The sequence below is a fragment of the Podarcis filfolensis genome, assembly GCF_964270895.1.
Source record: "Podarcis filfolensis genome assembly, chromosome: 6".
Taxonomy (NCBI): Eukaryota; Metazoa; Chordata; class Lepidosauria; order Squamata; family Lacertidae; genus Podarcis; species Podarcis filfolensis.
In genome coordinates this window covers 16,641,254-16,656,504 of record NC_139609.1, presented here as the reverse complement: position 1 = coordinate 16,656,504, position 15,251 = coordinate 16,641,254, and the positions used below count along the sequence as shown (strand labels likewise).

The 15,251-nt window shown below is 44.3% G+C and overlaps 2 protein-coding genes across 2 annotated transcripts in view; one reads left to right on the top strand and one right to left on the bottom strand.

The window, feature by feature from the left end:
* CDC73 (cell division cycle 73) overlaps positions 1-3,733 on the bottom strand; it is a 117,673-nt gene extending 113,940 nt beyond the window's left edge. The window contains exon 1 of the mRNA XM_083620331.1: positions 3,313-3,733. Within this exon, the coding sequence (XP_083476457.1) occupies positions 3,313-3,443 (131 nt within the window). The 5' untranslated portion in view covers positions 3,444-3,733. The remainder of the gene's footprint in view (positions 1-3,312) is intronic.
* A 173-nt stretch (positions 3,734-3,906) lies between these two features.
* On the top strand, positions 3,907-13,822 carry GLRX2 (glutaredoxin 2). Its single transcript, XM_083620365.1, has 4 exons — positions 3,907-4,060; positions 8,141-8,204; positions 9,689-9,865; positions 12,127-13,822. Exons 1-4 carry the CDS (start codon positions 4,011-4,013, stop codon positions 12,271-12,273), a joined length of 438 nt encoding a protein of 145 aa, XP_083476491.1. The 5' UTR covers positions 3,907-4,010; the 3' UTR covers positions 12,274-13,822.
* Positions 13,823-15,251: the final 1,429 nt, after the last annotated feature.

Genomic DNA, 15,251 nt, shown 5'->3' with positions numbered 1-15,251 from the left:
GGCTATTTTCCCCAAGTAAGAAAGGCAGTATTGGCATTTTAACATTGATAGAAGCTCTAACCCTCTGGTGTGCAATCATCTCCTAGTCAGTTCACAGCCAAGTCAAAAACTGGGCAGTTTTAGTTAACAGGTTTAGCTACACCAGACTGTGGAATCAACTTTAACTGTTAGCAATACAAGCTACAACATGCCAATTATTGAAAGAGAACTATGGTCCAATTTGTTAAAGCTGTTTTAAAAACTTCGTAGTATACCCTCCAAAATGTGCACAACATAACTAGGCATGCATTGCCAGGCAATATACAGCTATAAAACTTGCATTAGGCGAAAGGATTTCACTTATTGAACTGCACAGCCATGCACAGTTCTTGATGGAACATGCATCTCCAGCACCCAGGTGACAAGTCCTGGTGCCAATCAGATAAAGAACTTTTGAAAAGAACGCCACAAGTAACCAATCAAAGTTAGCCAGGAGAGAGGGTTAGATAAACATGAATCTCTGAACAAACTTCACAAGACACAACTACCACTATCTCTCAAAACCTCCTCAGATAAGCTGGGCGAGGGATGAACAGGTGCATAATCTTTAGCTCTACAGTTCAAAGACAGTAAATCACACTCCGGGGGCAGGAAGCTCTGTAACCCAGGGAAAATCCTAATCAGTGCATCCCAATCTCCTCTCAGCAAAGTCATGTTTGGAAACTCCACATTTGGCTCTTGGATCCAACTTTGCAACTAAGTTGCATTAGGATTCCATAGTGAACCCCATTTGGCATTGAGAAAAAATGGGGGGGGGGTCCTTCTGTTGTCCTTACCCTTTCCCTCTCCCACGGAGGACGGAAAAAAGAAGTGAAAACATGCACACTACATGGCAAAGAAAAAGGTGTCATTTTTCCACACAGGCTGTGAGGCATTCTCTTTACCCTTCTCCCAACACAGATACAGGTCAAAAGAAACTAGTAAGAATTATCCTCAAAAAGGATTATCAGCACTGGAATAATTGGAACAAACCTAACCATGTCTACTCAGAAATCAGCCTTACTGAATTAAATGGAACTTACTCCTAAGTAGGTAGGTTTAGGACTGCAGGCTGTTACTACTTCTATACAAATCTTGGTATCCAGAAACAGGATGGTTTATTCAAGCTTGCATACTTTCCATACTTTCCTTAAAAATTAAGATTCTACACTCTAGTAGTATTGAAAGAAAAACCCAGACTGTGGGGACTCCTTTTTCACTTGCACTCATCTGGAGTAGGTGTACAAAAAAAGTGGAAGAGAAATTCTTACAGCTTTGTCTTAACTATGCTTACTCAGATGCCAGTCCAAATGGTAACAGCAGTTACTCTCATTCCCAGGTAAGCATGCATCTGGACTTAATGGGACTGACCCTCATATATGTATGTGTTTACAGTTCCCCAACTAGTTGTCATTTTTTTCTTTTCATGTGGTCCACTTCTTGTTTCTCTAGTAGCAGCCCTCAGGCAGAAATTAAGCAGGTGAATCTTCAGACATGGAGATTAAACAAAAGAAAGAGCCTTTCCAACTTTAGCTCTTGTGTGTAATTTGGCTCCTTCTTCCATGTTTGATTCCTGCTACAGGCGCAGAAGCAGGGCCAAATTATAAAACTTTTAACCCAACTCTTAGCTCTTCCTTCAACAAAAAGAACATTACTATTTGCACAGGAGTCACAGGGCATCCCCATCTCTCAACTTTTCAAGGATTGCCTCCTTTCGTCCTTGCCGTCCTCTCTTTCTTAAAACCCAATTAAGCGAGAGAGTGTGCAATTCAATAACAAGACTCACTGACTTCTGCAATTCTTTATTCCCAGGTATAAACAAATATGACTTCACCTTAATACTGCCCCTAAGCATGTGATGCCATGGATGGGGGACCTGTGGCCCTCCAACTGTTGCCAGACTACAACTCCCATCAGCCCCAACCAGCAAGGACTGTGGAAGCTGTAGGCCTGCACCACCTGAAGCACCACACTTCCCATTACCCAATGCACTGCAGAGTTCAGCGAGACTTACTTTCCAGAAAGTACATACAAGACTCCAGCCTGACTCTCCTAACTCTTCCTAGGGACCCTATACTCCTCATTCTTGCAGGAGGTCAGAAAGACACACCTCTCCACCTGCTTCCCCCACAAATTCATGACTTGAATACAGCACGCAGCACTCCCTCCCCGGCAAGCACACACAAAGCTACAGTGCTGACACCCCCAGTTTACAGAACTTGTTCCTGCATGATGTGGTGACACAGGCTCCGGCCTAAATGGCTTTTTTAAAAAAAAGAATTAGGCAAATGCATTGAAACGCACTATACGAGAGCCCTGTGTGCAAAGGCAACCTACCCCCGTCACTGGGGGTGGAATCAGAGAATCACAGAGTTGGAAGGCACCCTAAGGGCAATCTAGTCCAACCCCCTGCAACACAATAATCTTTTTGCCCAACATGGGGCTGGAGATTAAGACTATGATTCTAAATCTGTGGATATTTTATTCCTCCTTTGCATATATTTTCTTAGAAAATATTAATCCCCTCCCATGAATACCATATTTTTCTGTGTATAAGACTAGGTTTTTTTAACCAAAAAATTAGGTTTAAAATTGGGGCGCGTCTTATACACGAGTAGTGCTGAGAGGTGTTTTCTTAATTTGGAATCCCCAAAAGTAGGGGGGGTCTTATATATGGGGCCATCTTATGCACGGAAAAATATGGTATTTATCGTACAGCATGGATGCAGGGTTCTTGTCGCTTGGGTGCAGTTCCAAGGGAAATAATAATAATAATAATAATTTATTTATACCCCAGCCATCTGGTTGGGTTTCCCCAGCCACAGCAAAATATTAAAATACAATAGATTATTGCCACAGAAATATTAAACCCCTATGCAATGTCAGCATTTCTATACAGCACAGGGTGAGCCCAGTTCCCAACGGAAACTATTGCCACCGAAATATTAAACCCCTATGCAATGTAAAGTATTTCTATACAGGAGGAGCTCAATTTTCCAAAGGCAACTACCACCACAGAAACGTTAAGCCCTATGTGCAACGTTTAAAGTATCTTTATGCAGCCCCAGCAGAACTTTTCTGTGCATGCTGGAAACGAAGCTTGGGAAGGTAGACGGGTGCAGTGGGCAGGGGAGCTTCTTCATGCGGGATCAACCAAACCCCACAGAACCAACACGCTTAAGAATCATGAGGCAGCCCGTTCCGCCGGCCCGGCAGCTGGAGTCGTCCAGCTTTACAGAGCTTTTAAAAGGCGCCTCTCCTTCCTCCTTCTCCTCCTCGCGACCTGGGACTCACCCCCAGATGACATAGTTGGTCTTGACGTTCTTGGGCCAGGAGAACTCGCCGAATATCACCTCGTCCCCCTTCACCACGATCTCCTTCTTCTGCGTGTTGTACTGGCGCAGCACGCTCAGGACGTCCGCCATCGCCTCAGCCTCAAAGCTCCCTCAGAAAAGCCTCGCTCGCTCGCTCCCTTCGCCGGCCTCGCGGACCCGGGGCGCGCGCTCACTCGCTCGCTCCCACGGCTCGGCTCTCCTCAAGTCCGCCGCCGCCGCCCTCGCTCGCTCGCTCGCTGACAAGAAAACAAACCGAACGAACCACCGAGCGAGCGACTCGCTGACTGACTGGCCCAGCCGCCGCCGCCGCGAGAAAGAGAAGAAGGACCTCACGCTGGCCTGACCTGGCTGGCGCCTGCGCACGCAAGGAGAACGGGCGCCTCCCTGGAGCCCCGCCTCCTCCTGCTCCTAGCGTTCTGAGGCGAGGCCCCGCCCCCCCGCGCGTGATGGGCAGCGGAGGAAGCCCGTCAGAGGCCCGCGCTGGGAAGGGAAGGGTGGAGAAAAAAAATTAATCACCAAGCAGGCACTCGGATAGCCAGCCTCAAGCGGTGAGGGTCCTCGAGGGAGGAGCGGGACCGAAAGAGGACGGGGCCAAGGGGCGGGGCCTGAGCAAAACCCCGCCCTCTGTTTCCTCTTCTGCTGTTGCTGCTGTTGCCTATGGCTTTGAAGGCGCTGCCCAGGCTGAGTCTACTGCGGGGCTGGCGAAGGTCAGTACTGGCGGGGGTGGGAGGCGGGGGGGGGCGGGTAGCGCTGTCCGCATTGCAAGGGTTTTCTTCCCTAGCAGGCGCTTTGCAAGGTTTTCCCCAAGCAGGGTTGCCTTGATCATGCAAGAATGCCCCTTATTTCAACGTAAAATGCCATTGATCATACAAGATTGCCCTTTATTTCAACGTAAAATGCCATTGATCATACAGGATTGCCCCTTGTTTCAATAATAATAATAATAATAATAATAATAATAATAATAATTTATTATTTGTACCCCACCCATCTGGCTGGGTTTTCCCAGCCACTCTGGGCGGCTTCCACAGAGACCAAAAATACACTAAAATGTCACACATTAAAAACTTAAGGGCTGCCTTAAGATGTCTTCTGAATGTCAGGTAGTTGTTTATCGCTTTGACATCTCCTTGTAAAATGTAAAATGCCATTGATCATACAAGATTGCCCCTTATTTCAATGCAAAATGCCACTGATGATACAAGATTGCCCCTTATTTCAATGTAAAATGCCACTGATCATACAAGACTGCCCCTTGTTTCAATGTAAAATGCTATGTCCTGCATTGATTCAGTTTGTCCTGCATTTCCCCTTTTTGCATGCTGCTGCTTTCTCTCTGCTCCCAACCTCTTGCGGCCCCCCTTCCCTCTTTTCTCTCAACGCTCCTTCCCTTGGCAACTGGACAGCTCAATTGGTATTCCAGCATAGTGCTGACAACACCAAGCTCGCAGGTTCGATCCCCACATGGGAACAGCTGCATCAGGGCTGGATTTAAGTTTGATGAGGCCCTTAGCTACTGAAGGTAATGGGGCCCTTTATATGTCCAGCTGTCCTTTGCCAACAACAAATTGTCGCTGTTTTTTTTGTGTTGAATATATGCAATATGGCAATTTATGGACCTAATAGGTATCTAAAGCCATTTGCACATAACAAAATATGTATTTTATCAAAGTAATTGTTGAACTGACATGCAATTAAGAAGAAGTATATTAATAGTGAAATACAATTAAGAAGTATATTTTTTGGGGGGGCAAGAGAGTGGGGCCCTAAGCTATAGCTTGTTTAGCTTATATGTAAATCCGGCGCTGTGGGTAAAACCTCAGTGCCTAGGACTTGCCGATCGCATGGTCGGCGGTTCGAATCCCCGCGGCGGGGTGAGCTCCCGTCTTTCGGTCCCAGCTCCTGCCCACCTAGCAGTTCGAAAGCACCCCTAAGTGCAAGTAGATAAATAGGTACCGCTTTATAGCGGGAAGGTAAACGGCGTTTCCGTGTGCTGCGCTGGTGCTGGCTCGCCAGAGCAGCTTTGTCACGCTGGCCACGTGACCCGGAAGTGTCTCTGGACAGCGCTGGCCCCCGGCCTCTTAAGTGAGATGGGCGCACAACCCTAGAGTCGGACACGACTGGTCCGTACGGGCAGGGGTACCTTTACCTTTAAATCCGGCACTGAGCTGCATATTCCTGCATGGCCAGGGGGTTGGACTAGATGATCCTGGGGCCCCTTCCAGCTCCATGCTTTCTCATCTCACTCCTAAGAAGGAGCAAACCAGGGCAAGGCTTTCATGTCCCTTCCAGTTCCCTGCAGGTTAGGTTATAAGGTGTTCATTGGCAAAGCTGGGCCCTTTCCCTCAGACAGCAACAAGTTCAGAGTCTCTAGAAACAAGCAGTTTTGTGTCAAGAGTCTCATACTTTCAGATTTTGGGGGAGGAGTTCCAGGGAGCTATGTATCACAGCATCTCCAAGTTGCTTCAATATGCAGTATTTTTATTTTAAAAGCCTGGTACAGGTCAGGGTGGCAACGTTCAAGAAAAAAACATCTTAAACCCTTAAAAATTTATTTTTTGTGTCACGCATTTGCTTGTGTATTAAAATGGATCCAATGCTTTCTTTGTATTAGTGCTAGGATCAATCACTGGGATTCCTTCCTCACAAAACTGTAGAGTTGGAAGGGACCACCAGGGTCATCTAGTCCAGCCTCCTGCAATGCAGGAATCTTTTGCCCAACGTGTGGCTGGAACCCACAATGCTGAGATTTAAACCTATTTATTGTGTATTTAATTAAATATATTGAATCAAATATATTAACTGTGTACACTAAATAATATTAAATATATTGCAAACACTTTAATTTACAATGTGGAAATTTAATTCACTGTGTGGCCTGTGGGTTCTGTGTTAAAGTACTCACACTTGGTATGAAAGGTGGACCGCCTGGTATAGGCTATACTGTTGTTGTTGTTGTTGTTGTTGTTGTTGTTGTTGTTTAGTCGTTTAGTCGTGTCCGACTCTTCGTGACCCCATGGACCAGAGCACGCCAGGCACTCCTGTCTTCCACTGCCTCCTGCAGTTTGGTCAAACTCATGCTGGTAGCTTCGAGAACACCGTCCAACCATCTCATCCTCTGTCGTCCCCTTCTCCTTGTGCCCTCCATCTTTCCCAACATCAGGGTCTTTTCCAGGGAGTCTTCTCTTCTCATGAGGTGGCCAAAGTATTGGAGCCTCAGCTTCAGGATCTGTCCTTCCAGGGAGCACTCAGGGCTGATTTCCTTCAGAATGGATAGGTTTGATCTTCTTGCAGTCCATGGGACTCTCAAGAGTCTCCTCCAGCACCATAATTCAAAAGCATCAATTCTTTGGCGATCAGCCTTCTTTATGGTCCAGCTCTCACTTCCATACATCACTACTGGGAAAACCATAGCTTTAACTATATGGACCTTTGTTGGCAAGGTGATGTCTCTGCTTTTTAAGATGCTGTCTAGGTTTGTCATTGCTTTTCTCCCAAGAAGGCTATAGTGTTACATTGTGCCAAATGAAGAAACAGTCCTCTGTGTGGAGCTCTGCAGTTTACTAGTTGATGGTGTGTGATCCTGTGAAAAGTAAGCACTTCTAGATCTCATAGATTGAAAAATGGGGGGAGGGATTAAGCATATCCTGGATTCTCTTGCCAGGAGTGACACGTATTTGTATATACATATTACAGATCTTCAGTAGTCTTTCCTCAAAAGGGAAACAACCCATAAATTCTCAGGAAAGAGGTTGCACAAAATATTGTACCTGGCATGTATGAAAACCACCTGCCTGTACAGTGGTACCTCAGGTTAAGAACTTAATTCGTTCCGGAGGTCCATTCTTAACCGGAAACTGTTTTTAACCTGAAGCACCACTTTAGCTAATGGGGCCTCCTGCTACTGCTGCGCCGCCAGAGCCCGATTTCTGTTCTTATCCTGAAGCAAAGTTCTTAACCTGAAGCACTATTTCTGGGTTAGCGGAGTGTGTAACCTGAAACACATGTAACCTGAAGCGCATGTAACCTGAGGTACCACTGTATAAGAACTTGCATAAATGTAGTAAATAGCATGCACACTATAGTCTATAACAGTTTGCATGTTATTTACAGAAAGGACATTATGAAGCATCAAAACATGTGAAGCAGTTATGCTGTACTAGTTGTATGGCAGGTTTGTAAACAGGTTATTTCCTAGTTGCCTGTGGCAAACAAGGGCAACCTCCAGGTGGCCAGACCAGGATGCTTTTGCAAATTGGCAGAGTTGGGTGTTCTCTCTCTCTATTCCTGTGAGGTTATCAGTATGCTACAAATGCAGGTAATGTTTGTTGACATTGGATTTTTCCTGGCTACTCTCTTCTGGCAGAAAAGTTCTTTAACACCATCCGGACCTCCTCAGAGTCAGGAGTGCTCGCATTAGGTAGTAATATTATAATTATAATAATTTATCTTATACACTTATAGAATATTATACATTCTGATCTCAATGTGACATATTTCTGAGTAGAGACGTATAGGATATTTTTATTCAAAATTTTATAGACCACTTCAAAAATAAACTCAGATCTAGTTACAAAAAATAGTAATACCATATATAATAATAAAAAGATAGATCTCAGTAAACAGTTCAGTTCTGTTGAAGTCTTAATGACGTGCAAAATGTTAAAACACAGTTGCCAACTCCCTTTCTTGTTTCATTTTGCTTAGATGTTATTTGCTCTGTAAACATTGACTAAGCTCTGCAAAATAACATTAATATATTCATTTGGCTCCATTTATAATTTCAGAATGGGGAACAGTACATCTGCTACCACAGACTTATCTAACACTGCCACTGCTAACCAGATAGAGGTGAGTGGAAATGGCTTTTACCTTAAACGTACTCTACTGCCAGTATTTTGTATGAAATTTATTCATTTATATTCTTGCCCCTTAACCAAAGAAGCTCCTGGAGTGTCTTAGAGAAATTAGTATTAAGCCCTCAGGTTCACAAAATATGTGACACATGAGGAAGTAGAGAAAATACTTTTAAATTATCATTTATAAATTTTCAGGTTTTTTAATAATAATAATAATACCTTTATTGTTATTGTTCAACCTGTCATTTTTAAATGACACATTATTATAATTTGTTGAATCTATTTCCTGCCCTTCCTTTCGATAACGCCCAGGGTAGAAAACACATCCCCAAATCAGAAATATAAACTTAGGCAATAATGAAACATGTTTTTAATTGTTTTTTGGATTAGAGAAAATTCATGAAAATTATTAATAGATAGCACCTTTCACATGGCACATATTCAAACTCTGAGAATATGTCCTGTTGGTGGAACTGTGGAGCCATAAAGACTTATTGGCCCTTTATGCCCATTTTCCCCAGACTCCCTGGACTGTTGTTATGGTTGAAAACAGCACCACTGTTAGAAATAGTCCAAACAGATTGGGCTTGTGTGCCTTCTTTCTGTATTTAAAGGCAGTAACTCCCACGTTAAATAAAAACCACTTGTCTTATCTTATGGTGGCAGCCCACCTCCTATAGCCCAAGGTGGAAAGATGGTCCAAATTTTAGATTTGATATTTGGCTCAAAAAAGGCTGTACATATTTTAATCATGGAAAAACTCACTCATCATTCTGAGTGCTGTGCGGAACTGTGGAGCCCAAGGATTAAGTGTGCATTTGACTGACCTTGATGGCGTATCTTAGTAACTGTACCCATCTGAATATAGTCCATGTAAAGTATGAATTCATTTAGAATGTAACTAGTCCTTTTCCAATTCGTTTTCCCCATTTATGTCTTTGCTTGCTTGCCTGTATTTCCCCCTTATTCTTTCCCTTACAATTAGATGTTAATGCTCATTTATTCGTTCTTCTATAAACCCATTCTGTAAATATACTCAGTATTGTAAAAATGTATTTATGCTATTTTTCTTTTGCATATTTAGCATGCCCATGAAGCGTATGTTTGTTTTGTCTTTTAGTTTCCTTTTTCTCTTTCTACTTAAAGACTTTTTTTTAAGTACTCAGATTATATTCAAGCACATTCTGTGAAGAACGTTGGCAAAAGCATGTCTTGTTTGATGCAAACAGAGAGATGTTTAAGATGACAAATGTGAACCCAAGGTTTTATTTTTGCAGTTTAAAGAGGTAATTCCCTTCTAGATTATAGTTAAATATTTTGATTATTTTTTGAGGGCCAAGACTCTGCCTCCCCCAGTCTTTGTAGGCAATTCTGGGATGGGAAAATCTAAATGCAAGAACCTTGATATTGTTAAAAACTTAAAAGCTTACATTACGTATAGAAACTGCTCACGCAAGCTTTTCTTAAAACACTTAGCAAACTATCTCAGACAACTGTGTAGTGATCTTCTCGAAAACCACATGCTCCTACTGCAACATGGCAAAGAAGCTATTTGAAGATATGAATGTGAACTACACAGCCATCGAACTGGACATGTACGAAAACGGAAGCCAGTTTCAAGATATTCTTCATCAAATGACTGGCGGCAGGACAGTGAGTACTTTCCAAGTTTGGTCACCTATAGCAGAAACTTGGCGGGGGGGGGGAGGAATTCTCTCTCCAGCCCCCGCCCCCAGTAGATGCATTTCTTCCTACAGCAAATAGGAACTTAGCCCGTGGAACTTGCAGCCACAAGATGTGGTGATGGGATGACATAGACCTCTCTCTCTGTGAATTACCGTATTTTTCGCTCTATAGGACGCACCGGACCACAAGACGCACCTAGTTTTTAGAGGGGGAAATCAAGAACAAAAATATTATTCCCCCCCCCAGCCCCAAAGAGCAGCGGACAGAGCTTCTCGGGGCTGCAGGGGAAGCCCGGGTTCCCCCCCCCCAGCCCCAAAGAGCAAAGAAGCCAAGACAGCGAGTGGGATCCATCCCACTGGCTGTCTTGGCTTCTGCCATAGCTGCGCAACCTCCCCCCAGCCGGGAGCTAAACCTCTCCAGCGCGGCTAAAGAAGCGTGGCTAAAGAAGCCAAGGCAGCAAGCGCAATCCATCCCGCTCGCTGCCTTGGCTTCCTCTTTAGCCTTGCGCAACCTCTCCCGGCTGGAGAGGCTGTGCAAGGCTATGGCAATTCCCCCACCTCCCGCAAAAGCCCACAGGAGGGAGGGAGAAAGGACTGACTGGCCGCGTCAGTCCCTTCTCCCTCCTGGGGAAAAGCCCGCAAAAGTCGCGCGAAGCTCTTGGGGACTTTTCCTGCCTGCCTCCCCCCTGCTGGTTACAACCCTAACAATAGGAGTGGGAGCTATTGCTTTGTGCCCTGTTGTGGCCTTCCTGGATGTTACATCATTAAGATATTCATATCCATCAGATGTGGCTACCTGTTGTTGTTTTTAAGTTTGCTTTCTGTGGTTGATTTCATGGTAAAACTTTCAGAGCATAGAATTCAGACAATCTAGCATGACCTCCTGTCTGCCGAACATATTGTATACATACGATTGTGTATCATCTGACCCGTCTACTGCAATTATTAAGTTTGCAGATGACACCACCATAATGGGTTTAATAACAGGTGGAGACAAATCAGTGTATAGAGGGGAGGTCCAAAAAATATCTACATGGTGCCTAGGGAACAACTTGCACCTTAATATCAGCAAGACAAAGGAGATGGTGTTGGACTTTCGGAGAAAGAGAGGAGAACTAGCCCCACTGTACATCGGGGAGGGCTGTGTGGAGAGAGTCTCTTCCTTTAAATTCCTAGGAGTTTATCTCAGTGAAGCCCTTACTTGGAAAATAAATACAACCCAGGTGGTTAAGAAAGCCCAACAGAGACTCCATCTCCTCAGAGTATTGCGAAAGAACGATGTCAATCAACATTTGATGATCTCCTTCTACCGGTCAACCATAGAAAGTGTCCTTTCATACTGCATCAAGGTGTGGTACGCTGGTGATAGGAAGTGCCTACAGAGGGTGGTGAATACAGCACAAGATGTTATGGGCTGTCCCGTGAATCCGCTGGATGAAATAGCGGAAGAACGTTGCCTCAGGAGCGTGAGGAAAATTCTCAGGGATGATTCACACCCTGGCCGGCACTTTCTTGATCTCCTGCAGAAGATATAGAAGCATGATTAGTCGCACCAACAGGATAAAGAACAGCTTCTATCTGTGGACTGTTAGGCTGCTGAATGAAAAGATAACAACAGGGCAAGTGACTTTCGGGTTTGGTGGGTGTGCGTCAGTAAACGAGGGGAATTACGACTAAGAGAGCTGAGTGGGGGGTGCTCGTGTAATCTCACTGTATACAAGTTGTACAAGTGACAATAAAGTATTTCAATTCAATTTCAATATTGAAGAGTTGGGCATTGCTTGCCATTTATGCATGCCATTTGTCCAACTCCATAGCTATTTCTGCTACAGCCCAGAAATACTATACTGCAGGCATGTCCACAAAGTAGATCACTGGACGTCTGCAGTAGATCACTGGCAGATCATTGGCTCCCCCCAAAGAAACTGAACAAGCGTGGATCCCCTAAAAGAAGCTCAACATTTTACCTCCTCCCTGAAAAAACTCAACAAACAAGTTTGATCCCCGAACCCTGCAAAAATGGGCCTCCCTCCTTCCTAAAAAAAGCTCAACAACTTTTGACCTGAGCCCCCAAAAAGGGGGTAGGTCACTGCCAGTTTTTAACTCTTGGGAGTTGGCCACCCCTGCTATACTGGGACGTAAGTGGTAACATTATAGAATATACAGCATGTGCGTTTTAAGCTTATATGCAAGAAATAAAATTCATTTGTTAATTTTTATACCCAACAGGTTCCAAGAATATTTATCAATGGAACGTTTGTCGGAGGTGCTACAGACACACAGAGACTTCATCGGGAAGGCAAACTGCTCCCATTAGTTCACCAGTGTCTCTTGCGAAGAGGGCGAAACTCAGAACAGCCATGTAGTCTTCCTTGATTCCGTTGCTTCTTACACAGTTGTGTTGCTGGAGTTTATTAGACTGCGTATACTTAGTTATGAATTCTTACACCCCGGTACTCTGGTTTCAGTACTATTTATGTGTTCAAAATATGTATGGAAGGTTTTCAACAGCCAGATAATTTATCAGGATCTAGTTCATCTTAAATTCACAATGCACTCTTGCACATTCTCAATACAAAATAAGCTCTGTTGAAGGAGTAAAAATGCATAGGAGTGCACTGCTTGTTTTCAGTTTAACCACAAATTCTATTTAAATACTTAAATTTAATTTAGGTCCACCCCAATGCAAATAGCTAACAACACAGTCCTAACCACGTCTACGCAGAAGTAAACCCTACTGAATTCATTGGGGTTTGCTCCGAGGTCACAGTATTATTGCAGCTTAAATTAAGGTAGGTAGCCACGTTGGCCTGACGCAGTCGAAATAATAAAATAATAATAATAATAATAATAATAATAATAATAATAATAATAATAATAATAATAATGTCCAGTAGCACCTTAGAGACCAACCAAGTTTGTTCTGGGTATAAGCTTTCGTGTGCATGCACACTTCTTCAGGTATCTGGTATCTGAAGAAGTCTGCATGCACACAAAAGCTTATACCCAGAACAAACTTAGTTGGTCTCTAAGGTGCTACTGGACATTTTTTTATTTCGAGCTTAAATTAAATTGCACTTTGGCATCATTGAAATAAATGTGGGAAGTTAATAGTGACTTAGTTTCCCCTGAAGTGTGGTAACTAACCTCAGCTTCATCTAGAATCAGTTCAAGATTCAGCTAGTATATTCTGCAGCAAAGAATTATCGTATTTTCGCCCTATAGGATGCACTTTTTCCCCTCCAAAAATGAAGGGGAAATGTGTGTGCGTCCTATGGGGTGAATGCAGGCTTTCGCTGAAGTCTGGAGAGCGAGAGGGGTCGGTGCGCACTGATCCCTCTCGCTCGCCAGGCTTCAGGAGAGCCCCACTGCCAGCCCCGCAAGCTTGGGGGACAGCAGGGAGGCACAGTGCACCATCCCGCGCGCAGCTTCGGCATTGCTCTGGGACCCAGCCCCGCAAGCTCCCAGAGCAATGCCGAAGCTGCGTGGGACCCGTTTTGGGGGCTGGGGTCGGGGGACAAGGCTTCTCTCCTTGTCGTTCTTCTCAGAGAGAGAGAAAACAAAAGCAATACAGAGTGGATGTTCCGCTCACGGGACTCCAGCAATCAGCGCTGGAATGCAAACAGACATGTGACATGTAACAATCCCACATATCTGCAGCAAGGGTGGAATGGAATTCCCAACATTAGCTACCTTGTAGTACGCTAGGTTTATCCTAGCATAGATGTCTCCTTTATTCAAATGAGAGCAGCGTCTCTGGCCTCTTAGACAAAAGCTTCAGTTGGAATTAAATGGAGCAGTCCTCACACTCCACCCTTTCCACTGAGATTACACTACAAGAAATGCATGTTGCATGCATTAATTGTGCTGGCAGTTGGAACACTGCCAAGGATACACAAATAAAACACCTCCGATCTATGTGAAATATGTGTGTGTATGCCAGCTTCCAAGTCGGGTTGATGCTGTTAGCTTGTTTCAAAAACCAAAGATGAATCCCAAGGTATACGCATAATGCTGAGCTGTGGTTAATGGAAACCAGAAGCAAGCATTTTGAACTCCTTGTTGTGACCATGCACAAGGGGGTGGGAGGAGTGTACAAGCAAAGAGTCTAGCTGGCACTCTCTCCCTTCCCGACCTCATTGCCAGACCTTGAAAGCAATGGCAGACGATTAGCTTGTCACAGTTCGAATCAAGCAGGTGGAGAGGTGAGAGGAGGAAAGATATTAAAGAAGTGTGGTATTGCGATCTGAAGTGACAGGCTAAAGCTACAGGTAAAGTAGAACGGACTGTTTTTAAAACACATCTCCAAGCTTCCCTGGTGCAGAACACCGAAGTTTCTCTAGCCCACTGCTGCAACAGTGCTTATTTTTATTTTTATGCTCATAAATTACAAGCGACATTTTATACTATGAGTAGCCAACTTGTGGCTCTACAGTTCCTACCAGCCATGGGGTGATAGGTATAGTCCATCAACATCTGGAAGTGGCGCGATCCTGTTTTTCAGTGGTATTTTCTACAAAAGTTTTCCCTGTTGCTGAATACTTGAGCAAAGTAAGATACTTCAGTATTTGCCATTAAGTGTGTGCAATTATATAATGTACATTTGGTGGCGCTGTGGGTTAAACCGCAGAGCCCAGGACTTGCTGATCAGAAGGTCGGCAGTTCGAATCCCCATTGCTCAGTCCCTGCTCCTGCCAACCTAGCAGTTCGAAAGCATGTCAGAGTGCAAGTAGATAAATAGGTACCGCTCCGGCGGGAAGGTAAATGCGTTTCCGTGCGCTGCTCTGGTTCGCCAGAAGCAGCTTAGTCATGCTGGCCACATGGCCCAGAAGCTGTACGCCGGCTCCCGCGGCCAATAAAGCGAGATGAGCGCTGCAACCCCAGAGTCGGCCACGACTGGACCTAATGGTCAGGGGTCCCTTTACCTTTACCTTATATCTAGCTTTAATCATTATTGCTATCCCGCTTTTCAAGCAAATACTGTCAACCAAAAGACCTTTCCCTCAATACTTTCACATGCTTGTACCAGAATGCCATGCTTTGACAGGGCATAGCAGCCAACCTCTTTACAAGGTACAGTTGTGCAACAAGAAGCACCACACTCAATGTGGAAACCCAGAATTACATAACTTTGTGCTTTTATCACTGTGCTTCAAATGAATATGGGAAACTTGCATTTGCTGGAGTAGCTCAGAGAGCAGCAAAAATAGTCTGAAGTGTAGATTTCAATTCAATGAACTGTGAGACTGCTAACATGGTTTGTGCCCAAAGTACGTTGTTTCTAATCTGTGATTGATGAAGCCACACAAAACACAAAAGGAAATCCATTGTCTGTGAATACCTTTATTATGACC